Raw genomic sequence first — 14059 nt, forward strand, 5'->3', positions numbered from 1 at the left:
TCTTGTTCATGACATACAATAACACAATCCACCATCTAACCATTTACTAAAGACAAAGCACACAACCTTTAAATTTACACCATTCTCTTAGCCCCTTAGTCACCAACAGAAAAGAGACGCTACTCTTGCTAGATGATGATAATGCAGCATGTATAATATTAGTGTCAGGATTGGATACCTGTTGAATGTGAATGTAGAAGGCAAAACCCACACATTGCTGACATCATTCCTCACTGCAAGTAATAATACTTGTTTACAATTAACAGACTTTAATATGCCATAAGTGAACCTCATATCCCTCACACACACACACACACACACAAAAGAAAAAAAAAAATCACAAACTTGCAAGTTACCAATTCATAAAGCATTAAATAATATGCATTGCTTAAGCTTTATACAAGAACTGTTTGTCACAATGAATGACATATACATCATAAATATTTGTCTATGAAGTGTAACTTTGCATTTAATAAAATAATAATAGTAATAATAATAATAATTACAATAAGGGTGAAGATAATCAAAATATAAAAAGTTTAATAATATGAATAAAAGAAAATACTTAGTAGCTTGAAAACTTTTTTAAAGAAAATTTTTTTTAAAATACCCTTACTTATTCATAAGACTTCAATTAATACCAGAACATGATCATGTTGCTGGTAAAGCTAACATATAATGCACAACACCAGCAACATCCTCATAAAAATGTAGATCGGTAAGCTTCCATGCTGGCATGACTAAGTCTTCTATTTGTAAATACCAAAACATTATAAACAATTAACTTCTGAATGAAAGTTTAATCAGTACCTAATGATCCCTAAGAAAAGTTCATTAAATCTGATATCTGAATGTTTCAGTGAAATGTCTGAGTATTTAGAATAAAGATGTCAAGAAGAAAATAGCACATCTGAACCATAAAATAAAAAAAATTGCTTTTAGTATAACCTTGCTTGTAAAGTCAGTACAAAAATAAGGTCCACTTGTGGGTTCAGAACATACTCAGGACATCTGACACATTAGTACACCCATGTGATGGTTTTCTCCTCAGGATCACACTACTTCAAGAGAAAGCTGGAAAAGGAATAATTTTGTGAGATTAATAACCTTATATGTAGTTCACACATTTTTTTTCTATTTCTTACAAAAGGAAACATTTAGAAAAGAATGCTAATTCAGTTTGCCAAGTTTCCATTATGATGAGTAAAGATTGATCTTGAAAAATTATAAAAGGTGAAAAAATAATGTATTTAATGTAATTCATTCTAGATAGGACAAGGTTACTTCCTAGGGTTGAAAGAAATCAACCCAACTCTTGCATCCACCTGATCTTATAGCCTCCACCAGCTCACTCACCTGTAAGGGTATCCATGAGCCTTGGAGCGGAATATGGATAGTAAGAGAGAAAAGCAAAAAGCATAAAGACCCAATCCAATGATGGCATAAATGCGACGCTTCCTCACATCATCTCTTTTGTTGGCAGCTTCCACCATCAGTATCATACCCAGTGCCACAGCTGCATCTGAACAGCCAAACAAATGGTTGGCAATAGTTACATGCAACATGATGTAGTTATGATTTCATTTCACTTTCACCAGATCACATACATAGAACAAAGTCTAAAGAATTAAAAGCACAATTGAATTTCAAATTTTTGAAGTATTGAAGTATAGAATTATTCAAATCTGACACTTTTCTATATGATATTATTACATTACTCTACTTAACTGTAACTGGTACATATAACCTTCACTTACTGAGCAGGGCAACAATGTATGTCTCCACAATGAACTGGCCTTGTGATGATCCATGTATATATGCAATATTTCCAGACTGTGTCTTCTGCAGAAATGGAGGGCCTCGAATGTGATTCCACATCTGACCTGATGTCATCGCAAATGTGAAAGCCTAGTGGAAAAAAAAGTAAAAGAATTATCATTTCAGAGAATATTATAGGCATACACACCAAATTAAATGGTGTATATACTCAATTTCATTTTTTTCCCTGATACACAAAAAATACTCACTATTTATCCTGAATTCCCTTTATACAAGTGAATCATCTAACTAAAACAGTAAAAAACTAACCAAAGCACCAAGTGCCCAGGTTGTCTTGTTGTAGAGGAAGTCCAAGTTGTTTTTGCGGAGGTAGAGAAGTCCTACCACCAGTGCCAGCAGCACCACAAGAGCCAGAAGACCAGAGTAGTTGGGAGGACGGAATACTCGAATCTGTGTGAAAATAATGTATATACCAAACACTAAATGCTAATACATAAACTAAGCTGGAGAAACTTACAATGAATTAGAAAATTACCAGGCAGCTTGGAATATCACTCTTTAAGTTCTGCTGTACAAATTTTCATCATAAAAGAAATTAATGGCATAAGCACCTTCAAAATCTCCATTTGTAGTGTTTATGCATAACACAATAATAGCAACACTACCTGGATGTCTGTCCTTTCAGCAACCCAGCGAGCAATGTTTTCAGCTGCAAATCCCACTCTCTGGATGTCAAGAGTGTCCACCTTCTTGGGCTTCCCCTTGGGTGGGAAGTGCATGAACACAGGAGCCGAGTTGAGCCTCAGCTGAAATTACAAATCACTGCTTTATTGCTTACTATTTTTATCAATCTAGATTAATATTCTAATTGTATTCTGTTAACTTTATGCTCAAGAGCACATAAAGGTAAAAATACATTACATCCCCAATTTAATGGGTAAATGATGGAAGTCAGTTCATCAATTATCTTTCATATATCCATATACAAAAAACTAATAAGACAAATTTTTTTTCTCCTTCACCATGATATATCTTTTTTTCTTTTATCTTTATCCCTCCTATTCTTCATGTTTCATATCCTTTCTTCATCTGCTCCTTTCTTATCTCCCTCATATTCTGTTATTCTGTTTTTGTATGTCTTTCTTTATCTACCCTTCTGTTTACTTCATACTCTAGTCAATGTCTTTCATTTTTCATACCATCTTTTCTCTTTTCATCTACTCTTTCAAATACTTTTGCAACATTCTCTCTCTCTCTCTCTCTCTCTCTCTCTCTCTCTCTCTCTCTCTCTCTCCTTTTGTATAGTAATAATTTTAGAGGCTACAGGTATATGAACTGTCATTCATGCCAGCATCAACATTCTTCCTTTTTGTCATGCTAGCAATGCTGATGCATAAGCTGCTGCTGCTCCTCATGATAATAAAATAATCATATATTCAACATCATCCTTGAGAATTCCTATTACTATCTGTATACTTCCACACAACAATGCCCATGAACAAATCTATTATGAAATTTCTCACCTGTTGGAACACATCTGGTCCCTCATCAAAGTCAACAAGGGAAAAGTACAGCTTGTTGGAGTATCCCTGAGAGTATCGCCATGAGTTGGCCACCAGCTGGAACTCATCATGTGCATGCCTGAACATGGAAAAATAATTACATTATATAAAGACGAATAAGGATAGAATGAGATACAACAGAAAAGAGAAAAGATATTTTCTTAACACCTTAAGTACCATGATGTGTTTCCATACTCATTTGGTTATTTTATTCAGCTTCAGAAACTTATGCAGGGGATTAAAATAGTGAAGACTGTGGCCATTAATCTTCTGACCTTCCTCATGTCAATAAAATGGTCTAATCATAAACGAACTTCAACATAAAAATGTGTCTCGGTATTGAAGGAGTTAAGCCCTTCACCCCTCTGGTAATTGGAACATACAATCATTCATTCCCCTTTTACTTTTCATCCAATAAGCCTCCAATGCACAGCTGCACCTTAGAAATTGCTGAAATATTTTGTCAACTGTTGATGTGAAGTTAGCAAAAACACTTAATATGCTTTCAGGAAGAAATTCTTCTGAGAGCTGTATCTGTTAAGAGTTAACAAAATAAGAATCTAACTGCAATTTGGCATGAGAAACATCTACCAAGACACTGCTAGGATAAGAGAAGGCCACCTCAGTAGCAGAAGTTACAAACAAAAAAAAAAAAAAAAAAACAAGGCAAAACAACTAAATAAATATCAAAGAAACACATTACTATGAAGCTCCGTGCAGGTTCTACAAAGCTCTGCATGGGGGCTACAAAGCTTCACACAGGTGCCACAAAGCTTTGCATTCCCCTCCAGTCGAGAATTAGGTGATGACATGACGAGCTGCCAGGACAAAAGCAGATTACCTTCAGCCCTGCTTCCCTCTCTCCCTCTCTCTCTCTCTTGTGTTGTCCGCGATGTTTGATAGATCACTTTGTTCAGTCTGCTCTCACTAGACCAGTGGGAGGCTCAGAGAGTGTCATGCCATGTCCTCGAACACTGTTCTCACCAGTGATGGAACTGTGTAATGTGTGCTTTGTCCCGTCTTTTTGCCACCTCTGCCTGTGTGCTGCCATTCTGTGAGCCTTTGCACTTACATGATAGGGAAGAACTTTTTTTCTTGTGTCCCAGCCCACTCCTTGCCCCTTTCCCCCAGGTTCCTGAATCTGGTTAGCTGTCTCCTCTAATAGTAACTGGGGTTAGAGGCTTCAATATTATTAGTTTGCAAAAACAAACAGCTTCCAAATCCTGTGAACAACACTGCACCTTTGCAAAGGGAAAAAGATCCAATACAACATGCATAAACAATAATAATTTATTGATTAAATTAAATAAGATCCTTACCTACAAATGCCACACTGCCTAGAAGGGGCAAGGGCAGTGAACATCACAATCATGGAGTAGTTCCGAGGTGTGCCCTTAACATACTGCTTGAATTTGTCCCCATTGAAGCGGAGGACTGGCTTTTTAAGAGCAGCATCTGAGAGCTGCTGTACCCGCTCAGACAAAGTCAGCTGAAAGAAAAATTGGTTATCAATTATAATAAGTAACTCTCACATGGAGTGATGAAACTTACATAATATTCAAGCCACACTGTAGCCCTGCTGTAAAAGTTAAAATCTTCTCAGGGATAACTTTGATATAGCTATAACAGAACCGAGAATATGCTGCAGATTGCATTCTTTTTCATGTCCAGCTAGCTCTGCATTATTCTCTCACCCTGTTAAAGCTCGTCAGTAGTGTGTGTGTTACTACGTTGGTTTTCAATATGAAATGCCACATGCTCACCTGTATCTCTGGTTCAGCCAATGAAAGAAAGCTATCTTACTTAATGACATTTTACAATGTTATCAAAAATTATTTACTTCTGGCCAATAAATGAATTATCTTTGGCCAATCACTGGGTGTACACATGATAGTTACAGCAGTCAGCTGGTTACCCATAAGGGTACTCATTGTCATGGTTAGTGAAATAGATACGAATTTAAATTGTTTTGCTGTGTAGCTTCGTAAGCAAGACGGTATGGAGTTTGGCTGAAATCAAACTTGTGCTCATCAGTCGGTGGCACCAATACCTTATATAGATGAAAGAGGAAATTAGCCAGCCAACCACAAGCTGGACCTTTCACTTCCATGGAGGTCCAAGAGAGCGATAAATAACTGGACGTCATCCAATATCATTCTAATTGTTCATATGATGTTAATTAACGTCTAAATCATGCTTTTTGTCTGAATAAACACTATAAGTCATCTGAAAATTCAGGTGAAAATGTGTTCATGTGCAGAATGAACCAGTCTTCAGACACTACAGCAGCCTACGTCTGCCTCCTCCACACATTCATGCGTCAGTCACATTAACCCTCACACGTACTCACCTCTTTCTTACATTCAGCTAAACTTAATAACGCCAAAACACCAAAAAATAACAATAATGTTGCACTTGGACTCATTTCGGTTTGTTTACATCCAAGTGATAGACGCCAAGGCAGTGAAGACACCCTTCCCTTAGACCGGTAATGAGATCCACGCCTCCTTCTGATCGTCTATGCTCTCGACAAAGCTTCTTTATTTTCAGTTCACAAATCGAGATATATTATCGAATACTAACACTGAAAAAAAAATCTTGTTGATTTTTATATCAAGGGACCTAAAGGATATAGTTAGCGCCACAATAAATCAAGCAAGTGTCTTGACTACGGTACTGGTTGAAGGAAACATAGTATGATAGCTTCTGTGTGTTATTGTAGAATATACGTATATTTCAAACAATTTATGATTTTAATATATATATATATATATTTTTTTAGTATTATATCATTCTAATACAGGAATGCTTGCTTATGGTTTTCCTTAGCCCTACATCTATGCGGCAGGTTGTCGTGTTCTGATTGGCTGGCGACGATGCTGTCAGGCTCTGATTGGTGGGCGGTGCCGGTGCGCGATGATAACATAGAACTCCCCAGTCTCTACTATAGAGTGCTGTACCAATCATCCTCCGAAGTCACTTGAAGCTGTTTTACCACAATTTCATGACTATCGGTACTTTATGATGTTGAGAGTTGAGAGGTCCATGACTAAGCACTTCACATCCATAGTGGTCCACGAATACTGCTTCCTGGTTCAGCGTCCCACTTCATCAGGTTCAGTTAGTCAGGCAAGTGTCAATGAAACTCTTTTCAGTGAGTATCTTAGGATGAAGAGCTAGCCATAAGTGAGGTACAGTATCGTACATATTAAAAAAGTTCCCAAGATTACAAGTTACTTTCGCCAATTGCATGAATGTTCTTTACTTACTTAATAGTTACATATTTGACCTTTGTTTATAAAATAAACATACATAGATCAATACCATTACAGAGATCATCATTATCATATATATATATATATATATATATATATATATATATATATATATATATATATATATATATATATATATATATATATATATATATGACTTTGAATCGTTCATAAATGTTTCTATTCTTTGTAAAGAAAAGATCTCCTTTACCGAATCTTGTCGGGAGGTAATAACATCACTTCGAACAAAAGGAAAAACAAAATAAGAAAGAAAAAATGAAAAGACAGGAAGAATATAAGGAAGGGTGGGGAGAACAAATAAGCTGCATCCTGTTGAGTTACTGTAAAATGAATAATACATGCTGCACACGAGGCGTCTCTACCTCCACAATCGTGACAAACTGACGTGCATTCTGTGTAATGGTGGGCTCGTATTTGTAAACACTTCTCTCGTTAGATCCATTTTCAGAGGTCATAATTTTTTTTTTTTTTTTTTTTTTTGTTTACTGGTAACACAATACTTCTTAAACTATTAATGAAAGCATGAAACTACACTCAGTATGGATTGTCTCTTCGACAGGGATTACTGCCACGTGGTGGTCCAGTGGTTTCTTGCAGCTTCCTTGATTTTTTCATGTTCAAGAAACTTCTGGTCCCATCCCGTGGAGCCATTAGGAGAATTGGGAGTATAAAAAACAACCATATTAATCTATTTCCGATAAGAAGTTTTCGAATTTATAGTGATAACAATACTTTTTATAACCTAACATCTGGACTATCTTCCACACCAGACATTACAGCTATATCCTGCCATAATATTTACACTATTATTATTATTTATTATTATTATTATTATTATTATTATTATTATTATTATTATAATTATTGTTTATATTATTATTGTTGTAGTTGTTATTGACTACACAACTAATGTCAATAAAGTTAATAAAAGCCTTGTGCAACATTCATTCAGGTATATATATTTTTTTTTTTCAACAAAATATTCGTACATTCAAATTCCAAGTGCGTTGATACATACTAGAGGCACTGTTAAAAAATCTCTCTCTCTCTCTCTCTCTCTCTCTCTCTCTCTCTCTCTCTCTCTCTCTCTCTATGGTGTCACTTTTGCTGTTCTCCATCAAGCATCAAGCTCTTCATACAATCTCAATGCTCTCATACACATGCACACCGCACTCTCTTCTCACTCGATGATGGAAGGACACTCCTGCAACACAAGGTTAATAACAGTCAGTAAAATATTCGCCACTCCTGAGTCACCGTAACTCTTATACACTTAAACTTTTTGTCTAAATTACTTTTAATAAACCAAGAAGAATTTAATGGACATGAAACTTACAAAGATATTTCTGCATTATCGAAGGAACAATAGTGAAGATCAGACATGTAATTGTTAAAAATAATCTTAGAGTAAGTTCAACAGCTCTCTCTCTCTCTCTCTCTCTCTCTCTCTCTCTCTCTCTCTCTCTCTCTCTCTCTCTCTCTCTCTCTCTCTCTCTCTCTCTCTCTCTCTCTGACCTATGCACGCTGTATAATACTAACGTTGTTCCTCTCCAGCAGCACAGAGTACACATTGGCGGCCTGCGGCACATAAGAGTACTTGAGGATGCAGCCAGAGTTGACCATCACGCAGGTGGTCATCGAGGGCTCTGGGTTGGGGTAGGAAAAGGGTTACACGGATTATAGAAGGAAGAGGGCAAACAGCCAAACAACCAACCTATTTACCTATTAACTATAACTAACTAGCAGACCTTTGAAAAGGTTTTCAGTTTCGTCAAACATTAGAACACAGCGATGCCTGTGTTTACTCTATGAACGTGGTATTCGGACGAGGAATGTGATTTTGTTATGTACCATGTGATTATAAGAGTGGAAATAAAATGCACAATATCCTTACCTAGCATGTCTACGATGCTGATGGTGATCTGGCACTGTTCACATTTAGCCAGTTCCCGTCCCCACGCCTTGCACAGCACACACGCCTTCAGAGTCTCACACACGCGCGCTGCATACACCGAGTCCTCACAGTACATTCCCTTGTACCTGGAAGTGACAAGCGAAAACTGATAGATTATCTTCCTGTTTTATGAATGATATACTAAGTTACGAACTCCATCTGGGTATTCTAGTATGTTATGATGCCATTCTCTGACAGGAATTCATAGCAGAATCAATTAATTTCACAGGGAAGTTGATCATATATATATATATATATATATATATATATATATATATATATATATATATATATATATATATATTTACACACACACACACACACACACACACACACACACACACACACACACACAGATTAACGGAATGGATCAAGTGGATAATGAGAAACTAATCCTGAGAGAAGAATATGATATTAGAAGCATAAGATCGCATAGTAAGAAACTGAGGAAGGGAAAATGTCTGAGAGATGTTAAAAAATGTAGTTTCCCGCAAAGATGTGTTAAAACTTGGAACAGTTTGAGTGAGGAAGTGGTGTCAGCAACGAGTGTGCATAGTTTTAAAGAGAAATTGGGTAAGTGCAGATATGGAGACGGGGCCACACGAGCATAAAGCCCAGGCCCTGTAAAACTGCAACTAGGTAAATACACACACACACACACACACACACACACGTTCCTTTTTTCAGTATCTATGAGATGACGATAGTAATAGCAGTAGTGGTAATAACAATAATAATGATAATAGAGATAATAATTGTTATTTTTTTATCATTATTATCATTATTGTTATTATTACTATTATCATTATTATTATTATTATAATTATTATCATTATTATTATTATTATTATTATTATTATTATTATTATTATTATTATTATTATTATTATTATTATTATTATTATTATTATTATTATTATTATTATTATTATTATTATTATCATTATTATTAATATCATCATAATTAGTTTTTGTTGCTATCATAGTAATAATGATATCATTAATAATAATGATATTAATTAAAATAATAATAATAATAATAATAATAATAATAATAATAATAATAATAAGAAGAAGAAGAAGACTAAGAAAAAGAAGAAGAAGAATCATTATCATCGTCATCAGTGAAATTCATTATCCATCATGGATTAACGCATATCTTTCCCAGCATAAAGCTCTTCAATACTTGGTACGGCAAAGTGGAGGATTAGGAGGAAAAGGCATCGTGAAGAGAAAGACACCACGTGTATGTACTGTATATAGTGGCAGTGATGATAAATCTGTTTCTGTTTACATTTCCTTTAATATGAAGGGGGCACTCCTTCACCACGGATTTGACAGGGAAGTGATTGTTGAAGGAAGTATTGTATGTGACAAAGCAGCCAAAGCTACGATGCGGTGAAAACACCGCTACAAAGGATCATTTAAAAAATTATTTCCTTCGACAATGTTTTCTTCGCCGAATCTGTGTTGAAGTACAGCGTTACGTGGGAACGGTAGTTTAAGAAGAAAACGCTTCTGTGGTAGCATTACTATCATGCCGAACATTTCACGTGAGTCACTCACCCGTCCCCGCAGCGACATCTGCCACACTCGCATACTCCCTTGTTGGAACACACCGTGTTATCGCCCGGGCTGATGCAGGCGTGGGTGTGGGTCGGGCAGCTGCAGTCCTCCCCCCCGTGGTCAGGCCGGCACATACATTTCCCGCACCGACACTGGCCGCGGCTATGCCCACCACAGGGCATGCCATCATACCTGGCAACCACCATGCATACACCGCCACGTTACATATGTAGACACAGAAAACGTGTTAGTGGCAACATTAAATACAGTTAAGCTGGAGTTCAACGTCTTCTGCTCCAGCACATGCATTACTTAACTAAAACATTTCATGAACGATGGATGGTGTAGTTTGGCACAGAATTAGGAAACCACATGTAACATCAAATGATATCAATTATGCTACAAGTTCAGTGTTGCCTTCTGTTGCTTGTTACTGAAAATTAAATTTGTTTTTTTCCTACTAGTTAAATTATACTTGAATTTTTTTTTGCATTCAAAAATACTCTAAGCAGAAAATGAAAGAAGCCATTGTCGACGTTCTACAGGTATGGAGGCACTCAGGCTGAGTGGCAAATTATCACTGTCAAGCATGACGACCACACCACGAAGCACTCACAGCTGACAGGTGTGATCACTGCATTGACATGTCCTGCCGTAATACTCGGATTGACACTGGCAGTGACCGCAGTGGCACGTGCCGTGGTTGCTGCATATCTCGCCGTCTTCAGAGTCTCGGCAGCCGTCCACTTCTGGTGTGCAAAGCGGGACTTGAACCTCTTCCGGGGGATTGGTATAGCCCCGCTGGCTGTTGCCTCGGCCATCCAGTGGTCGATCCTTGGTGAGATGAGAGAAGACTTTCTACAGTACTGCATGCTTCTCTATCAGTACGTAAAGCTTAAGTGCATTCCACAGTTCATGACTTTGGGAAACAACGATAGAACACAAGAAATAGAAGAAAACAAGATAGAATAAAAAAGAAGTAAATATAAAACTAAAACAAATGAAAAAAAAAGGGTGCAACGAATTCTAGCATTAGTTACCTGCAGGCGTGTGAAGGCCCGGAACTCTTCCCATAGCGAGGACAAGTTAGCGCGTAGCCACACCAAGTCTACCACCTCTTCTGGCTCATCGGCCACAGCCTCGGCCTCCTCCCGCCTACCATCATGTTTTTGGCGCCGCCTCTCCTTCCTGGTAACATAAGGATACATGCATCAATTCGCTGCAATACTTGCCTCCCAATGCTGTCTGCTGAATTTTGGTAAATATGCAGCTCAGAATATTTCCAGACCTCTTACATATTTGTTGACTGTCAAAAATTAGGAGAGGAAAGTTGATGCTGCTGTGTGGTACTCTACAAATACGTGTCGTCTCTCATGCACCCACCTTGCCTGCCGCCTCTCCACCCTCAGGCGCCGCCGTTCCTCGCGGGTCATCAGGCGGCCATCCTCCCCAAGCACCTGTAGGCCCCGATATAGGCGCATCCCAGGCCGTACGCCCGCCCCCTGCGCCGCCACATCCATGGTTTGTCCCATCTGCCCACGCCGCAGCTGTATATCTAAAATGTAATTGATATTAATGCTTCCACAAGTATGATAGAAATCACATACACAAATTATTTCTGAAAAAAAAAAAAAAAAAACGTATAGGAGTGACTCGTCTTGTGAGAGAGAGAGAAAAAAAAAAAATCCACAAACATTTTCCACAAACAGCACTGACAAGTACCAATCATGGGTACTGTACTGACGTGCCGTTATGCACGTGATACAGTAAGACCGGGACTCGCTATCGCAACATAATGATAAAACCTACGTACCCTGACTAGTTGCTCCACACAAAGCCGCAGCCGCCATCATCACCACCACAGCGCTCCATCGCAACGCCCCTGACATCCTGCTGTCCCTCCACCTGGCATGGAGACGAGAGGGACGGTGAAGAGTCCGCGGAAGAACACACACACACACACACACACACACACACACACACAGCTGTTTTCCCGTGAGACTCCCTTTCGTTCGTTCCCTAGGGGGCTTGATGACAGTTGGTAGGTCCTCGCTGGTCCAGACTGGTATGAACTAAATCTGAAAATTGGGTGATGGGGAAGTCATGAGCAAAAGAGACGGTCCGGGGTGATATACGCGCACCAGGACAGGAAACGATGACCGACTTCTCTACATACTGTGACACTCCTAAAGACCAGAGGGCGGGAGGATGTTGGGACAGGATAGGAGATGAAGCAAGAGTACGGAGATGAGGGAGTGAGGGGCTGGGGCAGGGGCCAAGGATGTGAGGTGTGATACGGATGGGGGAGTGTCAAGAGCAGGGGGAGTTAAAGCAAAGTGGGGAGGGATGTGAAGTGGTGTGTGGTGTATTATGGGTGTGGAAGGTTACTGTATGGGGGACAAGGGTGAAAGAAGGAAGATGTAAACAGGTAACGCGATATGTTATAGGAAAGTGTGTTGCTTAGGGTGGAATGGAAGAAGGGATGGGTTGGTCAGAGTATGAGAGACGGGAGAGAGGAACGCGTGTGAGGGCAGGGTTCGCGTAATAGTGGCGATGAGGGAACTATGCACGGGATTTAAGCCGTTACTATATGTTACTACTACTGCTGTTACTTTTATTATTACAGTTACTAACAAGAGGGATTGGGAATCCAATCCCTCTTGTTAGAATTTTGTATTATCGCAGTAACAATCAGTTCTTCTTTTCTTATTTTTCTTGATGAGCCTTTCTTCTTTATCTATTGCTTGTCATTACTTTCCTGCAAAGCCTACATTTGCCGGAAAAATACAGGCCCATAGGACATACGATTAGCGTCTGTCAGTTTCGCTGTTTGAGCCACATCTCCGCGTCTGGGAAATGGACCAAATGGGCGTCTTTAAAGTGCTACAATTTCCTCTTTCGGGAACTTGATCTCACCTAACGTATCGGAAGAGGCATGAAAACTGTACGAACGTACTATCGTTTCTGCACGTTTTTGCTTCTATTGTGTACTCCTACTATTAGTTATCATATTGCCACCACTACCACAATTCTCCTTTCACTACATAAATTTCAGCAAATAGTAACGAATCACTATCTTTTGTTTATATTCATTAAAGAGAAAAATATGCATGATAAATTATGTAACAAACAAGCAGAAAATGTATTGCTATTAAACTGCACCAAATTTTCACCCTGAGGTGCATTATCAACCGACACTTGCAGTGGGCCTGAGTTTGGGACATCATCATCCCACCTGCCGTCACGTCCTGCGGGATGAGACAGGAAGGGCAGCATCAGGTGGTGTGGTAATGGTGACGACGGATTGCCGCCACGGGTTAGGCCTATTGTATGTTAGGTGTGGTGTAGCTACCACACTCTCAGACATCACAACGTTCATCATTATGTGAAAGTGGCTGTAGATATAAACCGTGCATGATATTTGGTATTGAATCCTTGGAATTATCTGAAGGATTTTTAATCTTTACTGAAGCCCTGTTCTCTGCGTTGAGTTGGCTTGGATTATTATCTGTCCTACCTGCAACACCGTAGCTGTCACAGTGGCGTTTCACAAAACTCCTTAGACGAGTCCAAGGGCTGGGGAAAGATTGTTCACTAGAGCGTGTTGCTGTGCACCCGCGATGGATGTCTGGTGCATGTGAACTGAAGGTTTTGCGTCCGGCAGGGTGGTGCGCGACGAGGGGATAAGTGAGGGGTCACCACTAACAAACGCTGTACGATACTCTCCTTGTCACTGGGATGATAGAAGCTGAAATCTCTCTATACGGGACATGTCCGCTGGTCGCTAATACCGCGCGGTAATCCTCGATATCCCGTAGAAAGTATACTGTATAGGTATTTGGCGAGTAGGAGAGCACAGCTGATCAAGTAGGTTCCACCCCGGTGAACAATCATCAAGATCA

At 38.9% G+C, this 14059-nt stretch overlaps 2 protein-coding genes across 3 annotated transcripts; both read right to left on the minus strand.

Annotated features, from left to right (window-relative positions):
- Positions 1-29: 29 nt before the first annotated feature.
- LOC123509652 (tumor suppressor candidate 3-like) lies at positions 30-6002 on the minus strand. Of its 2 annotated transcripts, none has more exons than XM_045264097.1 (8): positions 5692-6002; positions 4661-4830; positions 3303-3420; positions 2445-2585; positions 2089-2229; positions 1758-1908; positions 1357-1522; positions 30-1074 (listed from the first exon to the last, which is right to left on the minus strand). In XM_045264097.1, exons 1-8 carry the CDS (start codon positions 5764-5766, stop codon positions 1059-1061), a joined length of 978 nt encoding a protein of 325 aa, XP_045120032.1. In that variant the 5' UTR covers positions 5767-6002; the 3' UTR covers positions 30-1058. The 2 variants fall into 2 exon arrangements, with proteins under 2 accessions (XP_045120032.1, XP_045120033.1); XM_045264098.1 differs by lacking the exon at positions 5692-6002 and adding an exon at positions 5392-5640.
- A 1573-nt stretch (positions 6003-7575) lies between these two features.
- On the minus strand, positions 7576-13844 carry LOC123509655 (integrin beta-7-like). The gene is made up of 10 exons (XM_045264102.1): positions 13675-13844; positions 13354-13405; positions 11971-12062; positions 11541-11712; positions 11198-11345; positions 10774-10991; positions 10158-10349; positions 8532-8677; positions 8177-8283; positions 7576-7841 (listed from the first exon to the last, which is right to left on the minus strand). The coding sequence occupies exons 3-10, from the start codon at positions 12044-12046 to the stop codon at positions 7818-7820; spliced, it is 1083 nt and encodes a 360-aa protein (XP_045120037.1). The 5' UTR covers positions 12047-12062; positions 13354-13405; positions 13675-13844; the 3' UTR covers positions 7576-7817.
- Positions 13845-14059: the final 215 nt, after the last annotated feature.

Source organism: Portunus trituberculatus, chromosome 27, assembly GCF_017591435.1.
Source record: "Portunus trituberculatus isolate SZX2019 chromosome 27, ASM1759143v1, whole genome shotgun sequence".
NCBI classification, from domain to species: domain Eukaryota; kingdom Metazoa; phylum Arthropoda; class Malacostraca; order Decapoda; family Portunidae; genus Portunus; species Portunus trituberculatus.